Source organism: Trematomus bernacchii, unplaced genomic scaffold (genome assembly GCF_902827165.1).
Source record: "Trematomus bernacchii unplaced genomic scaffold, fTreBer1.1, whole genome shotgun sequence".
Lineage (NCBI taxonomy): Eukaryota > Metazoa > Chordata > Actinopteri > Perciformes > Nototheniidae > Trematomus > Trematomus bernacchii.
In genome coordinates, this window is record NW_022987905.1 from 1,492,712 (window position 1) to 1,517,450 (window position 24,739).

General features: G+C 41.1%; 1 protein-coding gene across 11 annotated transcripts in view; it reads left to right on the plus strand.

The window, feature by feature from the left end:
• kirrel3b (kirre like nephrin family adhesion molecule 3b) overlaps positions 1-24,739 on the plus strand; it is a 162,939-nt gene that overhangs the window by 87,603 nt on the left and 50,597 nt on the right. For all 11 annotated transcript variants that reach the window (XM_034114885.1, XM_034114891.1, XM_034114892.1 and 8 more), the window contains exons 2-3: positions 9,664-9,813; positions 15,008-15,157. In XM_034114885.1, coding sequence (XP_033970776.1) covers positions 9,664-9,813; positions 15,008-15,157 — 300 coding nt within the window. The remainder of the gene's footprint in view (positions 1-9,663; positions 9,814-15,007; positions 15,158-24,739) is intronic.

Here is a 24,739-nt window from a genome sequence, read left to right on the forward strand (position 1 = left end):
CACAGCATGCGATCTCAGGCAGTAGCCACTTACAATTCGCCGTGAGATCAGGGAGCAGATGTAGGATGGAAGTTTCCCTAACATGGCTTTGTATATAAAAATGTACCAGTGACTGAGCCTCCGTACAGTTAGTGAAGGCAGACCAGCCCTTGCATACAGGGTACAGTGATGGGTTAATGCTTTACAGTTTGTCACAAATCTCAGTGCACTGTGATACGCAGCATCTAACTTGACCAGGCAATTGGCAGGTGCATTCATATAAATCAGATCACCATAGTCCAGCACAGGTAAAAAGGTCACAGAGACTAGCCTTTTCCTGGCCTCAAGCGAGAAACAGGACTTGTTCCTGTAGAAGAAACCTAGCCTAACCCTCAGTTTTTTAAGCAGGTTATTGACATGACGTTTAAAAGTGAGACAGTCATCAAGCCAGATACCAAGGTATTTGTAACAGGCAACCACTTCAAGTTTTATTCCTTGCGTAGTTAAAATATCTAAAACAGGCTCTGGTGTCTTTTTGGCTTTTGAAAAGAGCATTACCTTGGTTTTATCAACATTTAAAAGAAGCTTTAGTTCAGAGAGCTGAGTCTGAATAATGTTAAAAGCAGCTTGCAATTCAACAACAGCCTCCTTAATGGAGGGACGTGCACAGTACATAACGGTATCGTCCGCATAAAAATGTAAGGTTGCTCCATCGACATTTTCGCCTAAACTATTGATGTAGATGGAGAATAAAAGTGGACCTAAAACAGAACCTTGAGGAACACCATTAGTAATGTTTAACCACTCAGAAGACAGCCCATCAAAATGAACACATTGGGACCTTTCAGAGAGGTAGTCCACAAACCACCCCACTGCATGACTGGATATGCCAATACTGAGTAGCCTCTGCTGTTCCTTCACCCTCTGAAGGTAGACCTTTCTTCACGTGGTCTCAAGTAATTTCCTCTTTTCAGAACATTCTGAAGGCAATCTTTGACGACTTGAGTTCATAGAAAAGCGTACTCAAACCATTCCCTGTGCATTGACTGAGGGTGCACTTATTTTCTTTGTAACTACATGCTGTACCAGTCATGGAGTTTCACAGATGTATTTCAGCAAGATGAGTTAAGCTACTATTTAGTCACTTTCATCTGCACTTTCATCTGCAGAGTTAGTGTCTGCATGCCCGCTGAGATTAGAACTGCCTACAATGTGTGTGTCTGTTTCCGTAGTGCATTGGCTCTATGTTTCATGCATTGTGTTGTAAACATGTGTAATAAGAAATATGCCAGGGTACGGTTTCAGTTTCTCAATGGGCCAAGTATTGACAAAATGACCCTCTAATTTCCTTTTTACACTCCAACAAGCAGTAAATCAATCAAGGATAATCAGAATCATTGGATGACTTACAGTACTGTACTGTATGTGGCGACCCATTGCTGCTGAATTTATATTGTGTATACATTTGATTATAAAACATAGTTGATCGAAGCATGACGTCCAATGGCCATGACTGCTATTTTCCTGCCAAGTTTCTGACACACATTTAATGTCGTTTTAACGTCTCTGAAATTGTGCTCGCTTCCATTTTCCATTTGTCAAAATACTGTTTTCAGACGTTTACCAGAGTGCACTTATCACCAATTGAAAACTGACTTTCACAAACATGGATGGGAGTGTAATAACCACAGGCATGATATAAGTCATTATTTCATATTTATGGATTGATGAATCTCACATCAGCATGCTTCACTGACAGTGTCAAATTAATGATCATGCTGCAGATAATTAAAGCGCACAAATCATGGCCATTAGACCTATGGTGAGAATGAAAGAATGCATGCTGGAGTTGTGGGCTTTTCAGTTGCAGTTTAGATTCATATTGCAGAGGATTTGGGTTTGTATTAACCTAGAGGCCAGAAAAGACACCACTGGATTCCTTTTACAAGTGTTGAGTATGAATTTACAAAGCTCTGAAAAGGCCAAAAAAGAAAGAGAGCTATTGGAAAATGTACTTGTCTGGCTCCTGTGGGGTGCATCTGCTCTGTGTGCTTTTAACAAATGGACCAGTAGGAGCCCCTGCATTGCTAATGGAGGATATATATATATATATATATAGTTAACTTAGGTCCCAGTGGCCATTGCAATAGGATCTACAAGCAATTCCTATGTTGATACAGTCTTTAAATGCAGACCCTTATCAAAACCAACTAGCATACATCACCTATGGCAACAGTACCTTAGTATTTGAGATATACAAATAAACCTCCCCCCCTCACTTATATATACAATAATAACAACTACCAAAAGCAATGTGATCAAAAAGAAACGTTTGCCATTGGCTACCAAACTGCAATACATATGACTAACTCACCCACTCCCCATATTTCCCAGCCCTCCTGTGCTTCTAAATTGCTGGTATAAAATGCCCAGGCCAGAGGGGTAATAGTTTTTGATAATGATCCTGGGCTAAGCTTTGGTGCTGTGTGGCCTCATGCCTCACAGACAGCATGCTGATTATTCCTCTGAAGTGGGCTGGATGTGTGTCCGTAACGGTAATTTCCAGGCCTGATTGGCAAAGAGCGATGAAATTGGGGGCAGTTAGCACTGAGGGGAAAATAGAGCTGGAGTGTGTGGAAATGCGGTTGCAGTCCAATGGTAAACAAATTATCTGAAGTGAAATGACAACATTAGCCGATGCAAAGTGCCGGTCCACATTATGAATACGGCTCTGTGCTTTTTTTCCCCCTCATTTGAAACAACTGGGCAGTCCTTATCAAAGATCTGCCTCACCTTTGTAAATGCAGGGCATTCAATCAAACGCGGCAGGAATCATAGCCTGTGATTTGATGCATAAACGTCTGGTTCACCACTGTAATTTCCTTTCCTGAATACAAAGATATGTGGATATAGAAATGTAAAACAACATGTTTCTTATATTTGATGTGTGCATTTGAAAGTGTTTTCCCTGTTATAAACTGAACTTTGTCACGGATTTATTATATAATGTCCGCACACCCAGAGATGTTTGTCTTCTGAGGAATCAATTCTTATCCTTGAAGATGTACCCTGAAATTGCAATATGACCACTGTTCCAATCTGTATCCAGAGTCATATCATAATTGGATGTTTTGCTAAGATAAACAACAACTTGTAATTACTTTTCTTCCATCAAACATGCTGACCTTCATTTTCTTTTGCTCTATTAAGCAAATCCAAAGTTCTGAATTAAAACATTTCTCTGTTATTGTCGCCAATTTCCCAAGACAATACGTGCACAAATTAGTTCAGATTTTTAAGTTCTAGTAGAGGTTTGGCTGTTGCTGAGGGAGAAAACAAAGCACTCCTGTCTCTAGCGACAGACAAAAGGTGTTTATTTCTGCTCTGTGTGCCCACACATTTACAGAACCTAACCCTGAAGTCAAGGCCCATTTGTCTCACAACAAAGTAGCATGTCTCGAAATTTCATTTTATCATTTATGTTGTTTTTCTGTTACCAAGCACCGGAGTCGATCCCAGGATTTGAGATAAAGCATTATTAATGTAGCTCTGTGGGCACCTGAGCACAATCATACTCCTCTCCTCATGCTACTGTGTGAGATGAAGTCTGAAATGAGACATTTTGATTATGAAAATAATGTTGAATCATGGGGTTGTCACTTTGGCGGGCATGAAGTAGAGGGGTAGATCCGGGATGGGCACTCTTTTTTTTTTGCCCAACGATGTGATGCCAAGTGAAGGATAAATGTGGCAGATAAGACGGAGATTTATTTGGTGCAGAGGGGAAGGATGAATGGATATGGCCACCTTGATGTGAGCCCCAGCATTCTCAAACACATCACCTAATTTATTTATTGCGGTGTACCTTTAAAGACTCAGCCAGGCTTTAAATTGAATGAAGGAGGTCACTTTTTAACTGCTCAAGTGACAAGTACAAGCTGGTGTCAATTAAGTCTTTGATTCGTTCTATCACCGGTGTATTTTAATAGCGATTCTAGGACATCAGTCTTCTGGCAACAGTACAGACTTTAAAAGAAATTGTGCTTTGATAATACTTAATATACTGCAGAGGTAGGATCCCTAATCAAGATAGTCTAAAGTGACATTCAAGGTCTAAAACTGTGTCTTTAAGCATCAAAACCTGTTCTTAAGTGTCAGCCCTCTTCGTTGAGAACACCATTTGTGATCTCCATCTGAATTCAAATTAGCTGGCTTCTGTTACTATATACACACCATGTTTTTATGTTATGAATGTTTGTTTCATATGCAAAGCAGCAAACTGGTTACTTACCGCCACACATTTTTTGCTTTCGAGTATTTTTTGAAGGGTTATTCTAGCCATTCAGCTTTGTCCTTCCATACTTTTACTCTTGAGTATAGGTAAGATCGTAATCCTGCAATTTAAAAAATGCAGCTTGATTATGTCGTGAGTAGGAAAATGTTTACATATTTCAACACCATACCTGTAGCTTCAAACACACCATTTTTGTTAAAATACGTCCCTTAGCTCCAGGTGAAAATATCAGGTTTATTATTTTAGACTTTGAAAACCCGCAGCAGAAGACATTATAAAACTTGGAGTACTGTCCAATGTTCAAGAGAAGTTATAAGTAATGGCTCACATGTGTGATTCAGTCGATTGCAGTTCATTAATGTCTTGAGGGGGCTGCTTGAGAAGTCAGATTTTGTTTACAACAGTTTCAGGGCAGAGTGTGACACAGAATTAGCGAGAAGTCTTACTGCAAAGGATGTGCTAAAATATGCCTCAATGCAAGACACATCATCAAGTTAAATGGCACCCAAGAATGTTCAATCTGATACCGTGATGCTCTGTGAATATGTAGCTGCATGATAGGTAGCATATCTGAAAATGAAAACACATTTTTAACACATGAGGCAGAGAGTCCAGAGAACGGGTAAAAGATCTAGGACAAAGGTAGGTTGTAGGAATTATGCAGTAACAAAGACATACCTCCAATGTTAAATCAATTACAGCACAGGCTGAACCGTTTGATATTATCAGTCATGACTGAGCCGATACAAGATTCCCTGGCATTTACATTGGTTTTCCTGAACATGCCAAGAGATCTGTCGAGTAGCTGTCTATATGTTAGCGTGCTTCATCTCACTGTGTAGCGGAGTACAGCCAAGATAAGCTCCTCACGTGGCAACACAGTCAGTGCCGAACAAAGCTGTCTAGGTTTGAAGGGCAAAACATACTCTATGCTGAGATAAAGTGTCACCTAGCCAGCATTACCCGCAATATACATGTACACTTATGAAGGGCCTTGTTATACAGGCAGAAGCTGTTGAGTCTCAATATGATGCATTATATGCTTTGAGATGCAGGATGTTATCTTATCCCTGTTGTTGGTTTGATAATAGATATATATTAAAATGTGGCAGGTGTGTGTGTTGCTTCTGTGTGTAGTGCAGTGTTGGTGTGAGGACGGAGAGTGCATGAATCAATATGAAAACTTCTGCCTACATCTCTAACAAGCTATCCATCACATGAAATTCAGTTCAAGGCTGACAAATGACCTGTGGGGATTCTAATGGCATTTTCCAACTGAATTAAAATCAGTTTCTTGTATGACAACAATCTTTTTCTCTGGTGTGTTTTGAAACCATAGAACAAGGCTAATCAATTTCCTTGTCTGCAATAGGATAAGTAATTTCCTTTGAATATAAAACCAAACATACAAAGAGCTGCAAAAGATTACTGCAATATGATACAAGGATGTTGTAAGATGAAAATACGCTTTCACATTCTCCGCTTTCTTTGTTCCGCTTGTTATTGTAATTCATTACATGTTATTCTTCTATCAGCTTTTTATTTGCATATGATTAAGTTTAAAAAAAAATAAAAATGGTGCGTGCTCATTTCAGCATAATAGTGTGTCTGTGTTGGTGCTGCTGCACATAGCAATGAGAGAGAATACGTTGTTCAAGAACGAGGCAGACATTCTGATCCCAGCAATGGATCTAAGAAGTTTAAAAAAAGAAATAGCTGCTCACAAAACTGTCTCAGTAGAGTGCGAGGCAGAAAGTGACACTTTTAAACCTTTGCTGCAGTTCACGCTCTCGAATCAGACTGCGCCTGTATGAATGCATGTCAGTGTGTATATGTGTGTGTAGGCTTTAGTTGACAGGCAGCCTGCCAGTGTTCCTAACTATACATCAGTACCACTCTGTACCCTTCACTCTGATCCACAACACCACCCGCACCTCTTCACCAGCCACTGTACCCCCTCCCCATTAACACACCCTCTGCCTCTAATGGAGTTCACTGCACACCACTTTCCGCCTGAACACACGGTGGAGGAGTGCAGCTAATAGCAGTTGCACAGTTGGAATACATGGGTGTGAGCTGGAGTTAATGTATGCCACTAAAGCAGTGTTGGCAGACACGATCGTGTTATCTGCTGTGGTGTGTAAGAGCTCAGCCCATCTGTACAGTGACATCTTTCATAAATGAACCAAGCCGAGCTGTGACGGCTGTCTCTTTGCCCGTGCTTCAGTCCCGGCGCTGCGCTGACACCTCAGATTCGTGTACAGTATCTTGTTTCCGTATCATGAATAGTGAAAGAATGTGCCACGTTTGTGTGTCACCCTTTAGGGTCCTTCCAACGTGAGTCTGACAAGAGGTTTGAGTGAAATTGGTCGAAATGCGTGCATATGGTGCACTTCGCTTCATTTTCCCATCATGCAACACTTGAAATGTTGAGAGCAGGTGTTTGTAAAGACACATTGATTCCCCTCCTTGGTCTTGAGTGATGTCCTTTTCCCCTCCGTTATATTGAAATGGTGTAGTGATTTAAATGGGTCAAATCCATGGATGTATAAAGAGAACTGGATACAGCGTTGGTGATGCGGCCCCGCACATTCCTGTGAATGTTACTCAGTGGTGCATGAAGCCAAAACAGCCTGACACGAGAACAAAAGTATAACAATGTTATGGTGATCGTTCAGCAATCTGCCCGCGGTGTTCGGCATCCATTTGATCCATAGAGCATGGCACTTTCCTTTCACATCTTCAAGTCATCATTAAAAACTCACCTGTTCACCATGGCCTTTGACCCCTAACCCATCACAGTCCCCCTGCTTCCACTCCTACTGCTATTTATTACATGTTTTACTTTATTATTTGCCCCTTTTGTTTGTTTGTTTGTTCACCATGTAAAGCGGCCTTGGGTCCCTTGAAAGGTGCTATACAAATGTAATCTATTATTATTAGGGTCTGAGACCATAGGTCGGCGAAGACCCTATTGAAATCGGTCGCGCAGCCTGCAAAAAACACCCAAAAACAGGGAAAACGACCGGCAAAAGCACAGAAAAGGTTCGGAAATAGTGACGGCAGATAGTCCGCGCGAGCCCAGTCACGTGGGCGTTACGATCAATTTAGTTAAAGTTAAAGATAACCATGCAAAACCCACTAAAAACAGGGAAAAAGACGGGTAAAAGCCCATTAAAAGTGGCCTAAATCATGACAGTAGGTAGCCCACGGTTAAACTAGCACATTATTGATATTGGTCCGATTATTAGGGTCTGAGACCGATAAACCTTTGACCCCCGCAACATATGTGAAAACTCACCAAATGTTGCACGCGCGTCAGAAGTGGTGCAACTTCAGATGTGTAATTGGTTCCGGAACTTTGCGTCAAAAATTGCGTAGGCCACGCCCACTTCCGTTTTTAACCTAAACTCCCCCCACTTTAACTTTCACGTAAACGAACGAAACTCGCTACGCATATCTAGGGTGCGGAGACAAACCAAAAAGCCTCTTGGAGGGGTGTAAAATAACGTACAGGAAGCCGGCCATTTTGAATTTGGAGTCGGAAATTTATCGCGTTTTTCGTCCTCCGCACGAAATCTATCTTCTCCCAGGGACTTTATCCGTACGACTCGAAATTCGTCGGGTAGCATCTCGAGACATGGGCAATTAAAAGTTATCACGGAAGTTTTTTTCTTTCGCACGGCACAGCCGTTATTTGGCGCCAAAGTTCGCGTTCGCTCGATGCTAGGCCCATCAAACGCCATGGAATACGATGATGTCATAACTGAAACTGACATGCTCACAACGCCACCAAACTTCACATGATGGTTAACACTGCGGCCCTGAACAGCTCTACGTCAAAGTTTATGTTACTTAATATGGCGTTACCATGGCAACGCATCCCTCGCCGTAAAACACGATGTTGTCTTAATTCAATGGAAAAGGTTCAAAACGCCACCAGACTTCAGATGACAGTTAATGGTCCGGCCCTCAACAGCTCTACGTGAAATCTGAGATCTCACCGTATGCCGTTTCCATGGCAACGCATCCCTAGCCGTAAAACACAATGTTGTCTTAAGTCAATGGAAAATGTTCCAAACTGCACCAGACTTCAGATGACAGTTAATGGTCCGGCCCTCAACAGCTCTATGCCAATTCTGGGATGTCATCATATGCCGTTTCCATGGCAACGAATCACTCGCCGTAAAACACGATGTTGTCTTAAGTCAATGGAAAATGTTCCAAACTGCACCAGACTTCAGATGACAGTTAATGGTCTGGCCCTCAACAGCTCTACGCCAATTCTGGGATGTCATCATATGCCGTTTCCATGGCAACGAATCACTCGCCGTAAAACACGATGTTGTCTTAATTCAATGGAAAACCTTCCAAACGGCACCAGACTTCAGATGACAGTTAATGGTCCGGCCCTCAACAGCTCTACGTGAAATCTGAGATCTCACCGTATGCCGTTTCCATGGCAACGGATCCCTCGCCGTAAAACACGATGTTGTCTTAAGTCAATGGAAAATGTTCCAAACTGCACCACACTTCAGATGATGGCTAGTAGTCCGGCCCTCAACAGCTCTAGGTGAAATCTGAGATCTCACCGTATGCCGTTTCCATGGCAATGCATCCCTAGCCGTAAAACACAATGTTGTCTTAAGTCAATGGAAAATGGTCCAAACTGCACCAGACTTCAGATGACGGCTACTAGTCCGCCCCTCAACAACACTATGCCAATTATGGGATGTCATCATATGCCGTTTCCATGGCAACGCATCCTTCGCCATAAAACACAATGTTGTCTTAAGTCATTGGAAAATGGTCCAAACTGCACCAGACTTCAGATGACGACTACTAGTCCGCCCCTCAACAGCTCTACGCCAATTCTGGGATGTCATCATATGCCGTTGCCATGGCGATAGATCACTCGCCATCAAACACAATGTTTACTGTATGATACTGCTGTAACTCCCATTTACGTTGTCCGATCGGCCTGAAACTTCCCACGTTTGCCAACGGCCGAGTCCGGAAAACTCCTGCATGATACCTCGACGTGCGGACAACAGCCTGCGGAGCGTCGAAGACCCGCTCAACGCTGCTTGCAGCTTTAATTATTATTATTATTATTCATAAAGCCACGCACCTAATCAATTCCGTCGATCATGGCCAACCTTGACTCTTAAATGGGATTTTAGCATATTTTACAACTTTTAAGACCTAATAATTTGAATAACGGATATTAAAGGGTTCGTTCTAGGTGGTGAAAAGCATATGGCATCACACGACTGACACCGAAGTTGTAGTTCCAGTGTTTGGCCACTAGGGGAATGTGCTGCAGCATTAGCACTCTTCCTGAGGATTTGATGAAATCTAACTTGTCTCTTTTTCTTTGTTTTCCAAAGGTGCCCAGGCCATGTTTTCCCAGCAGCCCCAGGACTTAGTGGTGGTGGCAGGCCAGCCTGTGACATTACCATGCACTATCCCCGGGTACCATGGCGTTGTCTTATGGATCAAAGATGGCCTGGCGCTGGGAGTTGGCAGAGACCTCGCTGGTGAGTAACAGCATTTATCACCTTAAGCATGTCCCCATCTATTTCTCCATCACCTTCAGTGTATAATAAATGCACTGTCATATTCAAATGCCCACTTTTTGTTATCTAAAGCCCTCAAATGTCACTTAATATATCACTCCCTAGACAGATACAAAATGTAATTAGACATATGACATTGGGAGTGTTATGTGAAACATCATTAGTTATATTCCAAAACTACCAAACAGAATGAAAAAATAATGTACGTCAATGTGTTTGATGCAGCGCTAAATCTGTTATATTTAGTTTGGCAGAGAAACACAACAATCGGAGTAAAAGGTGAAATCAATAGTGGCACCGGTCTTTCTCTGATGCTTCAGGCTGCTAAATGGCTTTTTGAAGAGTAGCTGGCATCCTCTAATTACACCGCACCTCGTGTATAATTGCCTTAATTGTTTAATTTGGAGTCAAAGTGACTACTGCACTGTCATTTAGTAGCCTGTTGTTCCATCAGTAAAGGCTTAATGTATATTCATGACCTTGACACATTTCAAAGAAACACATCACTCCTCTAAATAAACATTTACAACCTTTGAATCACTGAGCATGAGAATGAGAAAATCCATAAAAGCGTAGTACCCATGCATCATTTACTGAAATGATCATTAAATTCTTCTGAAAAAGAGATCCATTTGTACACAGCACTCTACGCACAGTAGGATGCTTCACTCTTTACTGGCACAGCCTTTATTGTTGAGCTTTCTAATTGCCTCACATACCAGCCGATTGTGACCCATGAAGAAATCAAGAGTAATTGCAATTCAAGGCACACTCACAAAATGACCAAACTGCAGCCGCTTCTTGAAAACATAGGTTTCTTTTGATCAGGAACGATTAGATCGGTATTTCAAGTGAGATTGGGGGTCTTCTACCCTCTGACCTTTAACAATCGCACAGTCGCCTATGCGGTGTGTAATTAAACCTCAGTGGCTGACAGTGCCCTAGTAAAGCCATCCTATTCCCTTTTCAGGTTCTTATCAGGCCCAGGGGAGACTGAAAGGTTGCAGTAAACAATGGTCCTGCAGTCTGCGAGTCTCCTTTGACAAAAAAAAGAGGCAGACAGGGAGAGTACTTATGATTGCTGGAGATAGAATGAGAGAGAGCGGAAGGAATAAAGACAATATTTCTTTAGGGTCAGAGCGTGGCAGAGATGTAGAGTTGTTTTTTATCCTCTTATATTTATTGATTTAACAAGACGAGACGATCAAGATGATATCTCATTTCAACGTTGGCCGAACACAAAAGGATGGAATAAAACAAAGACAACATTGTGTCGCTACGCACAAGAACATTTAAGTAACAACACATCTCTGAAGAGTTTTGACAGTAAGCAACAAGATGCAGTGATCCTGACCTTTTCTTATTCTCCTCTTATTATTTGGTTGAATAATCGGGGGCACCGCGCAGAGTCAGAGTGATCTTTCTCTCTTAAATCTTTTGAAAAAGTGCACTGGGTTTGGAAGGAGGAGGAATAGCTGCCTGCCTTGAAAATATAGGTCGCTAAAATCAACACTATGATACGGACAGGGGGCTGAGTGCCTTCTATTGGGACGGATGACACTTTTTCTAAATAAAGAGCTCCACAGCTGTCCTTTTTATCACTCCTGCCTACATAAACAAGCAATGCACGCGGCAGTAAAAGAGTGAAGGCACATCCAACGCAAGACGTACACAATGAAAGGAAAGTGGCAGCTGTATACATAAAAAGTGCGACGAATCAAATGTTGCATGGAGCATTTCAATAATATAGGTCTGCTCGGCTATTCATAGAAAGAAGCTGCGTCGGCAACGGTGTTCCACGCCCGGGACCTGTCTCCATTCACAGGAAAAGTGATTAAACCAAGAGAACTCTTTCACCATTCAGTGCGAGGAATCACGGCACAAAAGCCAATGATTCCTATCTGTCCCTGCGTTGTTCTATTCATTCCCCTTTTGTGTCATGCATTTCCACTCTAATTAAAGGAAAGCAAAGTAGGCCCACAACCGCTCAGAACACACCAATCAATGTCATGAATATGCATGGCGGAGAACGTATATCTGGTACGCATGGTGATGGTGCGAACAGACGAGGCAGCTTTCAGTTAATTCTCATGCGCACACGGTAAAGATGGAGAGAGAAGTGTTTGTTTACATAATGTCATGCACTTGGGATATAGGAATGAGCTCTTGAGAAGAGAATCTGTCAGTGAGCAGACCTTCACTGTCACTCTTATTTGAGAGCCATTTGAACACCGGTCACCTGTTCACAGCTGCAGCTAACCTATTGTTAGCCCCTGGTGGATATAGTGTGTGAAACATGGTCTAGGTAAGTGCAATAAATCACTAGGCCACGCCTCAAGTGTCTGTAAACCTACATGCGCACACACATGCACGTGCACCATTGATCCAGCCTCAAGACAAATCCATTCCCCTCTGATGGTTTCATTACTCCTTAATGGGCCTATTTTACATTGTTTGCTTTGGGTAGCACAATGTGTCTTTGAAATTCGCTGAGATCTAAGATCAATGGCCCTTCATAGGTACACATCACATGCGCAAAGGTGATCAGTCTTCATGCGTGCCAGAATAATTGTAGTCATATTGACAAAAAGGTGTGGTAAGAGAAATACATCAACATTGCGTTTCCGTCGTTTGTAAATTAAATTGTAATATTCTTATCAATACTATCTGCCACAAATGCAAATTACTTTTCCGTTTGGATCCAGTTAATGCACAGAGATGAAATTGGAGCAGAGCCATTTCCTAACGCGGCGACAAAAATTCTTAGTTTGCCAGAGGCACAGATGAGATAATTGGCCAGATCATCTGTTTGTGTTACATGGCTTATACCTTGCAACAATTAAAACAAGCAAAACAAAAGTGCATCTGACGTATATTGTGTTTCTGGGGAACATGCAATGAGCTCTCGCTCGGTAGAATGGAGTCATCTCAAGGTCACAGCATTCATAATGTACAATAATCATTACCCTTGTGATCCACAATGGCGCAATGGCATTATTGCTTTGAATCTCATCAATGAACATTGAGAACATTTAAGCTAAATGGTTCTCTCTGTGACCTTGTGCACATAATGTAATGTCCTCTATTTTAGGGCAGGATTCTAAACATAATAAAGTAGAAAGCATTGTTCAGTCGATGGCTATTAAGTGTATTAATAGAAGCGTTCAGTTATCACGTCTATAATAACCCTGTTACATTTATAATTTGTGCTACTGAAGCCCTTTTAGTGTAGGACATATTGCAGAGTACTGTGAAATTCAGAGAAAGGAGACATTGTATCACCTGTCTGTCTTTCCCCTGAAACATCCACTGCTGCAGCTTCCAACTTTCAGTCAGCTTTTTGCCTTCCTCTTTATTTTATCCACCCTTTTTGATGTATGTCTAGGCAGTTTTTTGTCCTCCCACGGTATAGACCCTTAAGATTAAAGGCTACACGTAGGAAGATGAAATGCAAAGAGTGGCTTAATCGGCTGTAACTCACCCCACCAGCACAAAATGAGGCCCACTTCATGCTCTATTAAAGGCAACTGGATTCAATGAAGCAATAGCCGGTAATTGGACTTTGAGCATACGATGGGTTTTTGCAGAAGAAAAACTCAAGGATTTAAAAAGCTGTTTCAAGGCTGCACAGTCTCTTATGTTCTTTGTGGACGCTAACACATATAAGCAGCTTGTAAAACCTTAACAGTGAAAGACTGGAGTGTTTGGGGATCTCTTAAGTGAACATGAGTCATTGGATAGCTGTTACTGGAATATCGATATTTTTCTCCCCAACATTTGCTGGCAGTGCCCCAACAGTTGGATGAATACTGACAGTCCTTTTTGTAAGGAGACGGCATGTGTCTAACGTTTGACTTTTTCTTTTACAAAGCACACAGTTGAAATAAGGCTGTCCTTATTCTACTGTAAAAATGTCTCCAATCCTATCCTCTATCTTCATCATCGTTCAATTACTTAAGGAACGTTGGAGAAAAAAGCTTTTTTTTTTTCTGGGAATATGTAACATTTTTTGGAGTGCATATTTAATGACAGACATTCTCATTTCTTTGTACATACTGTATCACCAATAATTAGAGAGATGGAGTGAAAGAAAAAGAAAAGGGATCTTCGGAGACAAGCAATTCTAAAAGCATGAGAAATACCCCATAAAGCTCTCAAGTCAAACACACTCTTCTTCCTGCTTATTTGCCCCGGTGGAGGGACGCACTCCACAACACACTCTCAATGCATTTTTCGATAATAGTTAGGGGGATATCGTTAAAACTATCTCGCTTGACTTGTGTAAAATTCCCAGGTCTCTTGGATATTGCTCTGCTTTCTTGCATTATTAAGCTATAAATCATTTCAGAGCAATGCTGAAACAACTCAAACTCTAGCTGTTCCTGTTTATGGCTGCAGTAAAGCATCATTCTGCAGAATGCAGCCGCTCATTAGCATTGCCAGGAGTGCTTTAAAAAATGTTATTATACTATTTATGTATTCATCTTGTATGGGGATGCATTGTGAATAAATTAGAAAATAAACAATCACAAGCTATGCTTACCTATTAAGTTAGTATACTCACCTAGTGAATGTTTGTATTTTGTGCTTATGCAGATGCAATTACACGCAAAAACTCATTCCAATATTGTGTGTTTCAATGTGTTTGCAAATTAAAATGTGTTTGCCAGTAAACATATGCAACTTGATAGTAAAGTACCCGCGGGCAGTGAGACTGTTAAAAAATTGAACTGTTGAAACAACTTCAAAACATTCTTCAGCTACTCAATAATATGTATCTAATACCTAATATATATATATATATATATCATTCCAATAACTTGTATATAGACTCGTACTGCACTATTCCACATCATCACTTTATTTTATAACTATTTTTCTTTTTGTATTGCTCTTGCTCTTATTGTTATTATGTTATTGTGTTGCATTGTTGGAGAAGCCTGTGACATAAGATTTTCAACTACATAATTACTCTGTAGCTATGTCAGATTGACAATAAAGAACCTTGAACCTAAAGTACATGTTTTCATAAAACCTACTTGAGAGTACATCTAAATTGTTAATGCCATAATTGTGTAAAGCTTACACATTTGGAAAATGAGTCATGTTTTGATTTTGGATGTGATTAAAATGAACAAATGTGTTTGCGCTGCAGGCTATCCTCGTTACACAGTGATTGGCGACCACGGTTCAGGAGAGCATCATTTGCGGATCCAGCGGGTGGAGCTGATGGATGATGCTGTGTTTGAGTGCCAGGCTGTCCAGGCTGCCATGAGGTCCAGTCCTGCTCGCCTCACTGTGCTCGGTGAGTCCACATTACACACACACACAGTCCAAACAACACTAATGTACCAGCGCCATCCACCCCCGATCTCTGAAGTGTAAAACAACTCATGGCAAAGGCTTCACTGGCGTCACTGACTTCTCACTCTCATTGGCTATTGCAATATATTATGACATTATGATTATGCTACCAGAATCAATACGGAAAGCAGTGTTTTGTTTGATAGTGAATATAACGTCCAGGTGTTCTCAATGGAAACGGGAAAATAAGCAACTGTTCAAGCCGAATCAACCCTCTCCAGCCTAAACACTGGACAGAAGTACTAACAAAGGCCATAGCTGGAGTGGTGCTTCACAACAATAAAAGTGTACAGTGTGTGTCCTTGTTCGCTTTTCGATTGCACACCAAGTATCAATAGAGGCACACTGAAAACGCAGGTGTTCACATGCAGTCTTACTCAAAACATCATCAAATATCAACAGTATAACCTGAGAACAAAAGATGTGTTTTGTATCAAAACCATCAGAAAGGAATGAAATCAATGCTAATGTTTCCAATTTGTCCGACAGTGTCAATAAGGTTTAACATTAGAGAACCCTTACATTACTATGTTCATTACCTTCCACTGCACACAGCCTCCATTTCATTATTACTACATGTTGATAGGTTACTGTTTCTTAATTCTACTTTATTGGGTTATCCATTTCTGCCTTACCGGGTAGAAAAAGTGCAATCGTCGGCTAACGTCACTTGGGGCCCCGAAGCCTCCTGCTGCTTTCTGTCTTCTGCTGCCTCTCACAAGCTCCCTCACTGAAGGAGTGCTGAAAAAAAGGCCAGAGTCAATGACAATGAGCAGAAGAAAAGGGAAGAGGAATTGGGAGAAAGAAAAACATTGGAGAGAGAGCGGCGTCTGCCATGCAGTAGCCTTGCCACGAGCGACTGATCCGCCCTATTGATCCAGCCTAATGAAAAGTGAAACTAACGATTTGTAGGGGAGAAGGCAGCAAGAGTAAAAAAGAGAGAGGGGAAGACAAATTGCGGCATAACGTTTCTCTGGCTGCCGGGCCTCCTGCAAATTGATATGAGTGAATAATTATGGGTACTTCTACAGAGGGCTGGAAATGCAACTACACTTTCCTTCCTTCCACTACTGTCCGTCTTTCAAAATACTCGTTGAAATCTTTCAAAGTTTTACAGCTCTGACATCGAGCTTTCCAAGGAAACTTTGCCGCCTGATCAACCGCAGAAGGAAGAGAAGAATTCATTGTGTGTGTTCCCGAGTTTTATTGAGCTATTTGGCAATGTGTTTATCAATTTATTGTGTTTTTTAGCTTACGCTTTTATCAGAAGCAACCTACCACGAGCAATTTGGGGTTAAGTATCTTGCCCAAGGACATTTCACCATGTTAACTGCAGGGGGTGGGATTGAACCGCTGACCCTCTGATTGGTAGATGTGTATTACTCCACTGTCCCCAATTCAGCCATTAAACTAAATGCAATGACGTGTACGTAGGATTCGACAATGTTCCTTAGTATCCTTGGGAGTTTTTTCTTACTGTGCTTTCCTGATTTGGCAAGCCCTACTTTGACTACTCAAAGTAATTAAAACAAAGAAACAAATTATTTTCAAATGCTTGACGTTGGACCGATAGCAATGTACAACATCAGGAAGCGCAGTAGTTGGCCTTACTCTATTTAAATAAGCAATGAGAAAGAGGAAGCCTTTTTGACCTATTTGGCTGATTGAGGGTGAATGAGTTTATCATTCCTCCCCATAATCCCAAATAGAAGGTGTTTGTTTAATCCCCTGCCGAGCTAGCTGACTCCTGAGTGCGCTGCCAGGGAGAACTGCAGGCTGACACACACACAAGGTAATGGAGGAAATATATGCAAGGCCCTTGTCACTGCAAAATCCAAGCTGTCAATTACTTGCCAGTGGTGACAGAGTGTGTCTATCGACTTGGAAGACAGCTACGGCCCCACACCTATGGGTACACACACACAAATGCATAAGCATATACACAATATGCTTAGCCTACACACCCACCGACCAGTCCACACACACACACACACACACACACACACACACACACACACACACACACACACACACACACACACACACACACACACTGTATATGCAGCCTCCCTTCTTTGAGCTGACAGCAGAATAAATCTAAAACTCTCTCTTCCATCTTCCATAACTCAATAACAGCCCAAACTCCTCCATGTGCCATATCGGAGGAACGTCTCCCCACTCGACTTTAATAGGCTCTGAAATAACATAACATAAATATTGACTAACACATAGACAAATGGCTTTATCACTGCCAAATAACCAATACTCTTGCTTTTCTTTTTTGGTGATTTTGTTCAACTTTTAATTGAAAGGCGAAAAAGAAGCAGCAACAAATAACCTGACCTGCTCATTAACAAAAAGAAAATCTGTAATACATAACGAAGGCTTTGGTTTTACTTTCATTAATTTCAGCCAATACTCAAAGTGCAAGAGTAATGCAATTAAAGAGAAAACAGTTAACACGTTTGCAAACAAATATTGAGGTTAAAAAGCTCAGAAAGGAGATTGGACGGTGAACTTAACCCTTCCAGGCGTTTTTTTAATGGCTTGAAGGCTTACTTTTAGATGCCAAAGGAGAACCAAGGTCTTGTGAATTAGTTATGAAGGAAGGGAAAAGAGGGTTTCAGGTGCAAAAAAGCCCCCTGGGGCTAATTATATCCCTTGCAGCAAGTTGGCACTGCTCCAGACCTTTGCTCTAATCTTTCAACCTGAGGTCGGGGACCACTAGAACAAAGGGAAAGGAGATCACCATTGTTTGATTTAGGTATTTGGCTGAAAAGCTACTCTGAGGTGTCTTGTCTTTTTCAAAAAGGAAAATGTGTCATAATGAAGTGTGGTGCAATTTATTGACTCATTTTAATGCTCATCAGGTATACAGTTCATCAGATATAAACGCAACAGATAACTAAGTAGCCACGATGACTCATTCTCAAGTAATGAATTAGAGTTAAACTGCTGTCACCATCATTTGAATGCAGGTTTCTCATGTAAACTCATTGACACTAATCTAAATGTTTCACTTTATCCTGATATTATTGGAAAGTGTTGCTTTCCAAAGGGCAAGTGTGGGTGATAAGCTTGGTTTATTTTCATATTGCATTTTTAATCAACTCTATAATTATAGCTCTCAGTTCCAGCTCTGCCCAGCACAGTGTCATGAAGGTCGTTCTGCTGACCATGCTATTTAGATCAGCCAGAATCTGGGCAATGCTTTAAGAAGTTAAGCTTCCTTTAAGAAAACATAGAAGAATTACAATGCTTGACACTTCAGGAGAAAATATGTCACTAAAAGAAGAAAATAGGGTCTGAGATACCTGTATTTGAAGTATTAATTCCATAAAGACTTGTGCATTTTTGTAAATGGCATTACTGGGGCAGCATATAGCAAAATAAAAAACAGAATACAAGTAAAGTTTCAAATTCTCGCTGAAAAGATTGCCAATGTTTCAATCTGTATTTATTAAATACCTATACTGTGGAAGGTTCAGAGTCACACTCATAGAACGAAAGTATTGTTTACGTGTATGTTTTCTTCCAAGAATGCAATTTTGTTAGCGTTACATTTAAACCCATGTTTGCTTCCTTAATACAATGAGGTGTATGAATAGTTGTGGCAGGGGTTAAAACGTAAAGACCCTCCACAAACATGCCTTCATAAACACAGTGTGTGATGCTCGTCTTTTGACAAATATTATTGATGCCATTTGAATGAGTCATCTTGTGCAAAATATGTGTTCCCCTCCCTGCAAGATAATGTTTTTGGACATTTGCTGCAGCAACAATTGTTATGTACTCAAACGCCCAAGGGTATATTTTGTTATTATCGTTTCAAATTGCCAAAGCTGAATCAGCCTTTTGTGTGGAGAAGTCTGAATTCACTCTGGCATTCCTTTAGTAATGGGGGTGGACATTGAGGGCACGGTTAAGAGTACAATAAAAAAGAGCTACTGAAGGCTAAGGAGTTGTTGTGCTGAAAAAAAGACAATAATAATGTTCAACACGCTCCATAAATGTGTTTAGTGTCAGGACTGACAACATAATTATGAGTGCAATTGTTGTTGTTTCTTGGAAAAAAGCGTATGCAAAGAACACATTTTATGTTTATTACTATCGTTATATTCTTTTTTTATTTTTATATAAGTTGAGTCAGTTTGCTGTTGTAAGAGTGTTGAGTTGGGGTTAGGGTTTTGGGGAACGCAGCGTGGTGCACGGGCTCTCGGTTAAATATTTTTTGTTTAAAAACCTATTTAAAAACTCCTGGAGTAAAACCAATACAAGTTTATAAAAGCCCTGTTTGGTCTGCCCTTAGATGCACGAGTGACTGGACCCTACACTCTTCCATAGGTGGTTCAAAAAGGACCCGTATTAGAATAATATGTGTTTTTATGCCATTTTTGTCATTTTGGTTAAGAGAAATCACTTGTATAATATTTAGTATTATATTTTGGTTCACACTAGAAATATTTTATATTTAATTTTTCACAATTTATAATTTTATAATTTTTTTTTACATTTTGAGAAGAAAACTAAATTCCATAGAAAATGCATGCGGGTCATTTTTGACCCACTTATGGAAGCTTGGGGTAGTAATACGAAAACTACAATTTCTTAAAATGTAAATAAAAAATTTGAATGGCATGATATCCAGAACATGTTTTTTGAGGAATAGCTGGAATATGAAATGATAAAAAAATGTAATTACAAAGATACTTCAAGAATACCACCTCACCGGGTCAAAAAAGACCCACTTATGCATCTAAGGGTTCATTTTTTTTAAATGAAATAAAGAAAATGCATGGGGTCTCCCCCAGTGGGGTGTCCGAGGCTGTGTCCCACAACATCTGATAAAAGACCTGGTAAGTGGGTTAAAAACAGGCATGCAGGTAAAATTTGTCTGAAGAAATGAATACATACATAAAAGTGCTTAGTAGAATAAGTGTTTTTAAAAATAAGTGCTGGTAATAAAAATCACATCAAACAAAATGTTAAAATATGTAAAATATAAAACAAATATGTAAAATGTAAAATATAAAATATAAAATACACACGGGTTAGTAGGCACACGGGGAGGGAAAATATCTTAAAATGAGGTCGACCAAGTGTCCATAGAAGTGTTTAAAACCCAGGCCGAGGTCTAGAGAGGTGGTGCAGGTGAGACATGGACACGCCTCGGATGATGTTTCAAAATACTTTATTAAAGGGCTTGTTTCAGGGTGTTTCCCTGCGGGAGGCTAGGCTAGGTTAGGGTTAGGGTTAGGGTTAGGGTTGGGGTTAGGGTTAGGGTTGTGTGTCGTATCATTCACATACTGTCATTTGGGGTTGTCTTTTCTTTATTTCATCATTTAGAAGTCCTACCATATCCCTCTTACTGAGTGGTGCCATTGGCGTTGTGTGCGTGTAGCGCATGTGTGAGAGAGCCAATTTCAGACACACTTAAAAAAGAAGCTTTAAAGCCTCCCGTGTAAGTAACCAATTTGTCTCTTTCAAAAGTTAATTTAGGTCTAGCCAAGCATCTCAGCGGAAGTATAGTGAGAGATAAGGTGTCTTAAACGGCAGTCATTTTGGAAGAAAATATGACTTACGCTTAAATTGCGCTGCCTTTTCTGCCATTTTATCTGAAAGAGGAGATGGAGAGATAAGTACATCTATGATATCAGAGTGGCTGTGAACAGGTGCGTTATTATGGTAGACAGACTGTATGTAGGATATTTATTTAATCCTCTGTATTTCAACAGAAGGAGGAGAAATGACACTGATACATCTGTGCTCTGCAAAACAACGGTACCAACTGTGCACAGGTGCTGAGCAGATCTGAACCCACACTACATTGTAAATAGGCTTGCTTCAGCTAACTGTAATTGTTTGCAAAGAAATGATTGGCATCAGGGAAAAATGTAAAACCACGGGGGCTAATAATTGGCAGAACCTTGCAATAAGCGTTATTTTTGGAACCCGAATCCCAATTTTGCTGCCTCCCACCTTCACAGTCTCACACACACACATACGTATATAGCGATATAACCCAACGCAGCCCGGTGGTGAGCAGTGATGTCAGCACCCTCCCAATCTGGGGAGAGCAGCTTCTCGGGGCTGCACATGGCTGCGCTGTGAAGGAGCAGGCTCTACATGTTCCTGACAGCTCTGGCATCTCCCCACTCCTCATCTTCATCCGTCCAACGCTCCACTTTATTTGGCACCGCTCATTCCGTAGATCATGACACCAACACTACCATAACATTGATAAAAGTGTTTTACTACACTCAAAATGGGTCTGTGTATACCCCAGCATTTAAATCATTCCATTCAATTCGATTAGCTATTATTTTACCTTTTTTCCCACTTCTTCCATGTGGTAGGATACACATACAAATCAGTACTCACGTATTTTGTGTATACGTTTTGTACAGTCTGTCACACTGTTTGTGATTGCCATCTGTGATCCAGTTTATGTTACGAATTTCTCTCACCTTTCTTTCATTTATTCACTCATACTCATCGTTCTTCATGTGTGCATGTGTGTGCAACACATGGCTCAGGTATCGTCTGGCTTTCAAACAGATGTACACTGACAGCACTTGAAGAGGGCCGGTGATTTGGGCCAGTGAGCCACGCATGTCTCTTGTATCCACCTGTGCTGGGTATTCGTCTACTCTCCTTTTTGTCTTTTTTTCCCCCCTGATCTATCTATCACAAACTCTCCAAGCTGTCGCAATGGGGTGACAGGCGGCCCGTGCAGGCATTCTTCTGAAATAGACAGGCAAGTCAGGAAGCTCATTGTTGTTCAGGACACGTCTGCTGAAGCACAGCGCTATACAGCAGCTACACATTGCAAGCCTCCCCTTCCGTACACCATCCTGCCTCCTTGTGAGGAGCCCTATCTCATTCATTCACCTCCAAATTGCTTTTTCTCCCCTTGCTCGTGCTCCTGGAAAGCCAGGATGCAGGTAGGATTTCATCTGATGCTTTCTAGAAGTTTCCCCAATATTGGTTTGGCATGGAAAACCCAGCAGGTCCACCATCAGTAAGACTTGTTTTTTTACCAGACTGAAGTGGACTTTTCAGCCAACTCCAGCGCATTATGTCACCGTCCCCTTACATAAGTTCAAGTTTTATGTTCAGTGTTTGGGGAGTTGTATCTTCTGTGTTTGGAGAATTCATATATATTAAGGCACAAGAGGCAGCTTTATGACCCCCAGGGTTTACACAGGCCCCTCTTGGAGGTGACAGACTTACGGCCTTGTACTGTTGAGTTAATTACACATCAATATGCCTTGGTCCCATTTATGGATATGTTTGATTATGCAGTAAAAGTAAATGATCTCACTGCAATGAGGCTTTCTGACATCACTGTGTATTTTTTACTCTTTTTGTCTAAGGTGACCCAGGTGGGGTTTAAAATCAGATAGGGTTAGCATTCGTAGATTTCTACAAATACATAAACAAAGTTTTATCTTGGTGGAGATGACGGCCCTCCATAAAATGTAAGTAGCCTTAAAACTAAATTGTTGAATTACCCCTCAAAGGGATGAGGTTAACAGACCAATTGGATTTCTCCCTCAAACAACAAAAAGTAATGCTTGGAGCTTTAAACCTACCAAAGTTGTGGGTCAAACCCAACAAACTCTATCAAGGATTAAAGTAATTAACTTTTTTTAAGTCTTTAGTAAAACCACACATCTAACATCTTTGAGTTATACAGACATGCAAGAAAAAACTCATTTGTGACTGCTATCAGTTATCTCTGAATCAAACCTGTAATAACTGAAAAATGTCTGTGTCTGTGCGTTTGCATGCCGACGGTGTCTTTGCCCGCGCAGGAGAATGCAAATTTGTGAAAGTGTTGAAAGAGATTACATTATTATCCCCAAGAAGAAAGCAGTGAGAGGAACAGTGAGTCAGCCTGTAATTAAAGAGGAGCGATCAATCTGTACCACTGACCACACTACTTATGCCAAGTCCATCGAATGGCTGCAGTAAAGAGCTAATTTAGAACCATTAGGGACTGCCGAGTTTGCAAACAGCCCAGTAATGATGATGGCTGATTCAAGTTCAAGGCTTGGCCTCTGTATTAACTGTCAGACCTGGCAGTCATAAGGCAGGATCAGAGGAAGATCTCAGATAAAGAGAAAGACTCAAATATCAATTTAACAGAGTTTTTCCTATTCATTCCTATTGAATAAACGTTGGGTTATTGGTCAAATCCTCCTATCCCCTCAGCAGACATAAAGGCGTTCACCTGCCAATACCCAGAGGATAAAGGTGTCCTATTTTACTCAAATATTGTTCTATTAAAGGTAGGGTAGGTAAGTTTGAGAAACCGGCTCGAGATACACTTGTTGTTATATTCCATGGAATGCTCTTAACATCCCGATAGCAATGAATATCTTAAGTGCTTTGACAAAAAATCCATAACAAAATTTCATCTGTGGAAGCCGTAATACTGTAAAAAGCACGACCAATCATTTTAGCCGGCCCGGCTAAAATAACTGGATGGCCTACCTGCCTGTCAGCCTTCCATCTGTGCACCAACTTATCTCGTGCCCTCATTGGTCATGTGCGCGTTCGTGTGTGTTGGAGGAGGGGCTCTGTAAGGAAGTGGCAGATTTTTTCCGGCTGTGTATTTTCAAATTCTAGCGCACTCGAGCTGGTTTCTCCAAAATTACCTACCCCACCTTTAAGTACAACCAACTTGCTTTCTTGTGAGCCTTTTTTTCAGTGCTCTTTAATGGTTGTAATTTCAAAAAGATGCCAATGGAGCACACGCTGAGAGCCTTGCGCATGTGCTACTTTCACAAAAAAAACGATTTCAGTCAAGGCTGTCACAAACTGTATCCACATTGTCACCCTGCACATACAGTAAGACCTCTAACACAATAGTGGACGGCGAGATACAAAGGTTGCAGGATGGAGGTAGCAAGGCATATCCATTTTATGTCCTGTCTGTTCACCATTCAATCTCAGCGTGTTGCTGGCAGGTGGCCTTCCATAGGGACATGACCTGGACATGTAGCAGTGCTCTGTTTGGTCTGCCTTTGACCTCCCTGCCATGAAGCTCCACTATGCACAATATCATAAACTCTTCTTGCTCTGACATCTCTCAGTAGAGAAACATATCGGTGAATAATAGTAGACAACCGAGACTCTAAAGGTCAGATGGTGACTTACTGCAAACAGTGTGCAACGATGCAACCTTTCATCCACGTTCATTAGAGGTGTCAACTTCTGACCCTGTCACGCCTGTTTACAGACACCTATGTACTAATATGTGTATAGGAGGAAGAGGAATATATCCCTTAAAAGATGACAAAGAGGCCTCAGCTTTCTCGTTCTCTGAGAGTTCTGAGCCTTGTAAGCAATAAGATCACGTCAAGTCTTTGTCCTATCAGTCACATACTTTCCTTTCTTATCTCCCTCTCTCCATACAAAAAAAAAATGTTGTGGCTGCCTTATGTGCGTGGCATTTAATTAATGTTTCAGTCTTGTGTGCAAGAGAGCACTGACAGCAAGCCAATAACGCTGGATC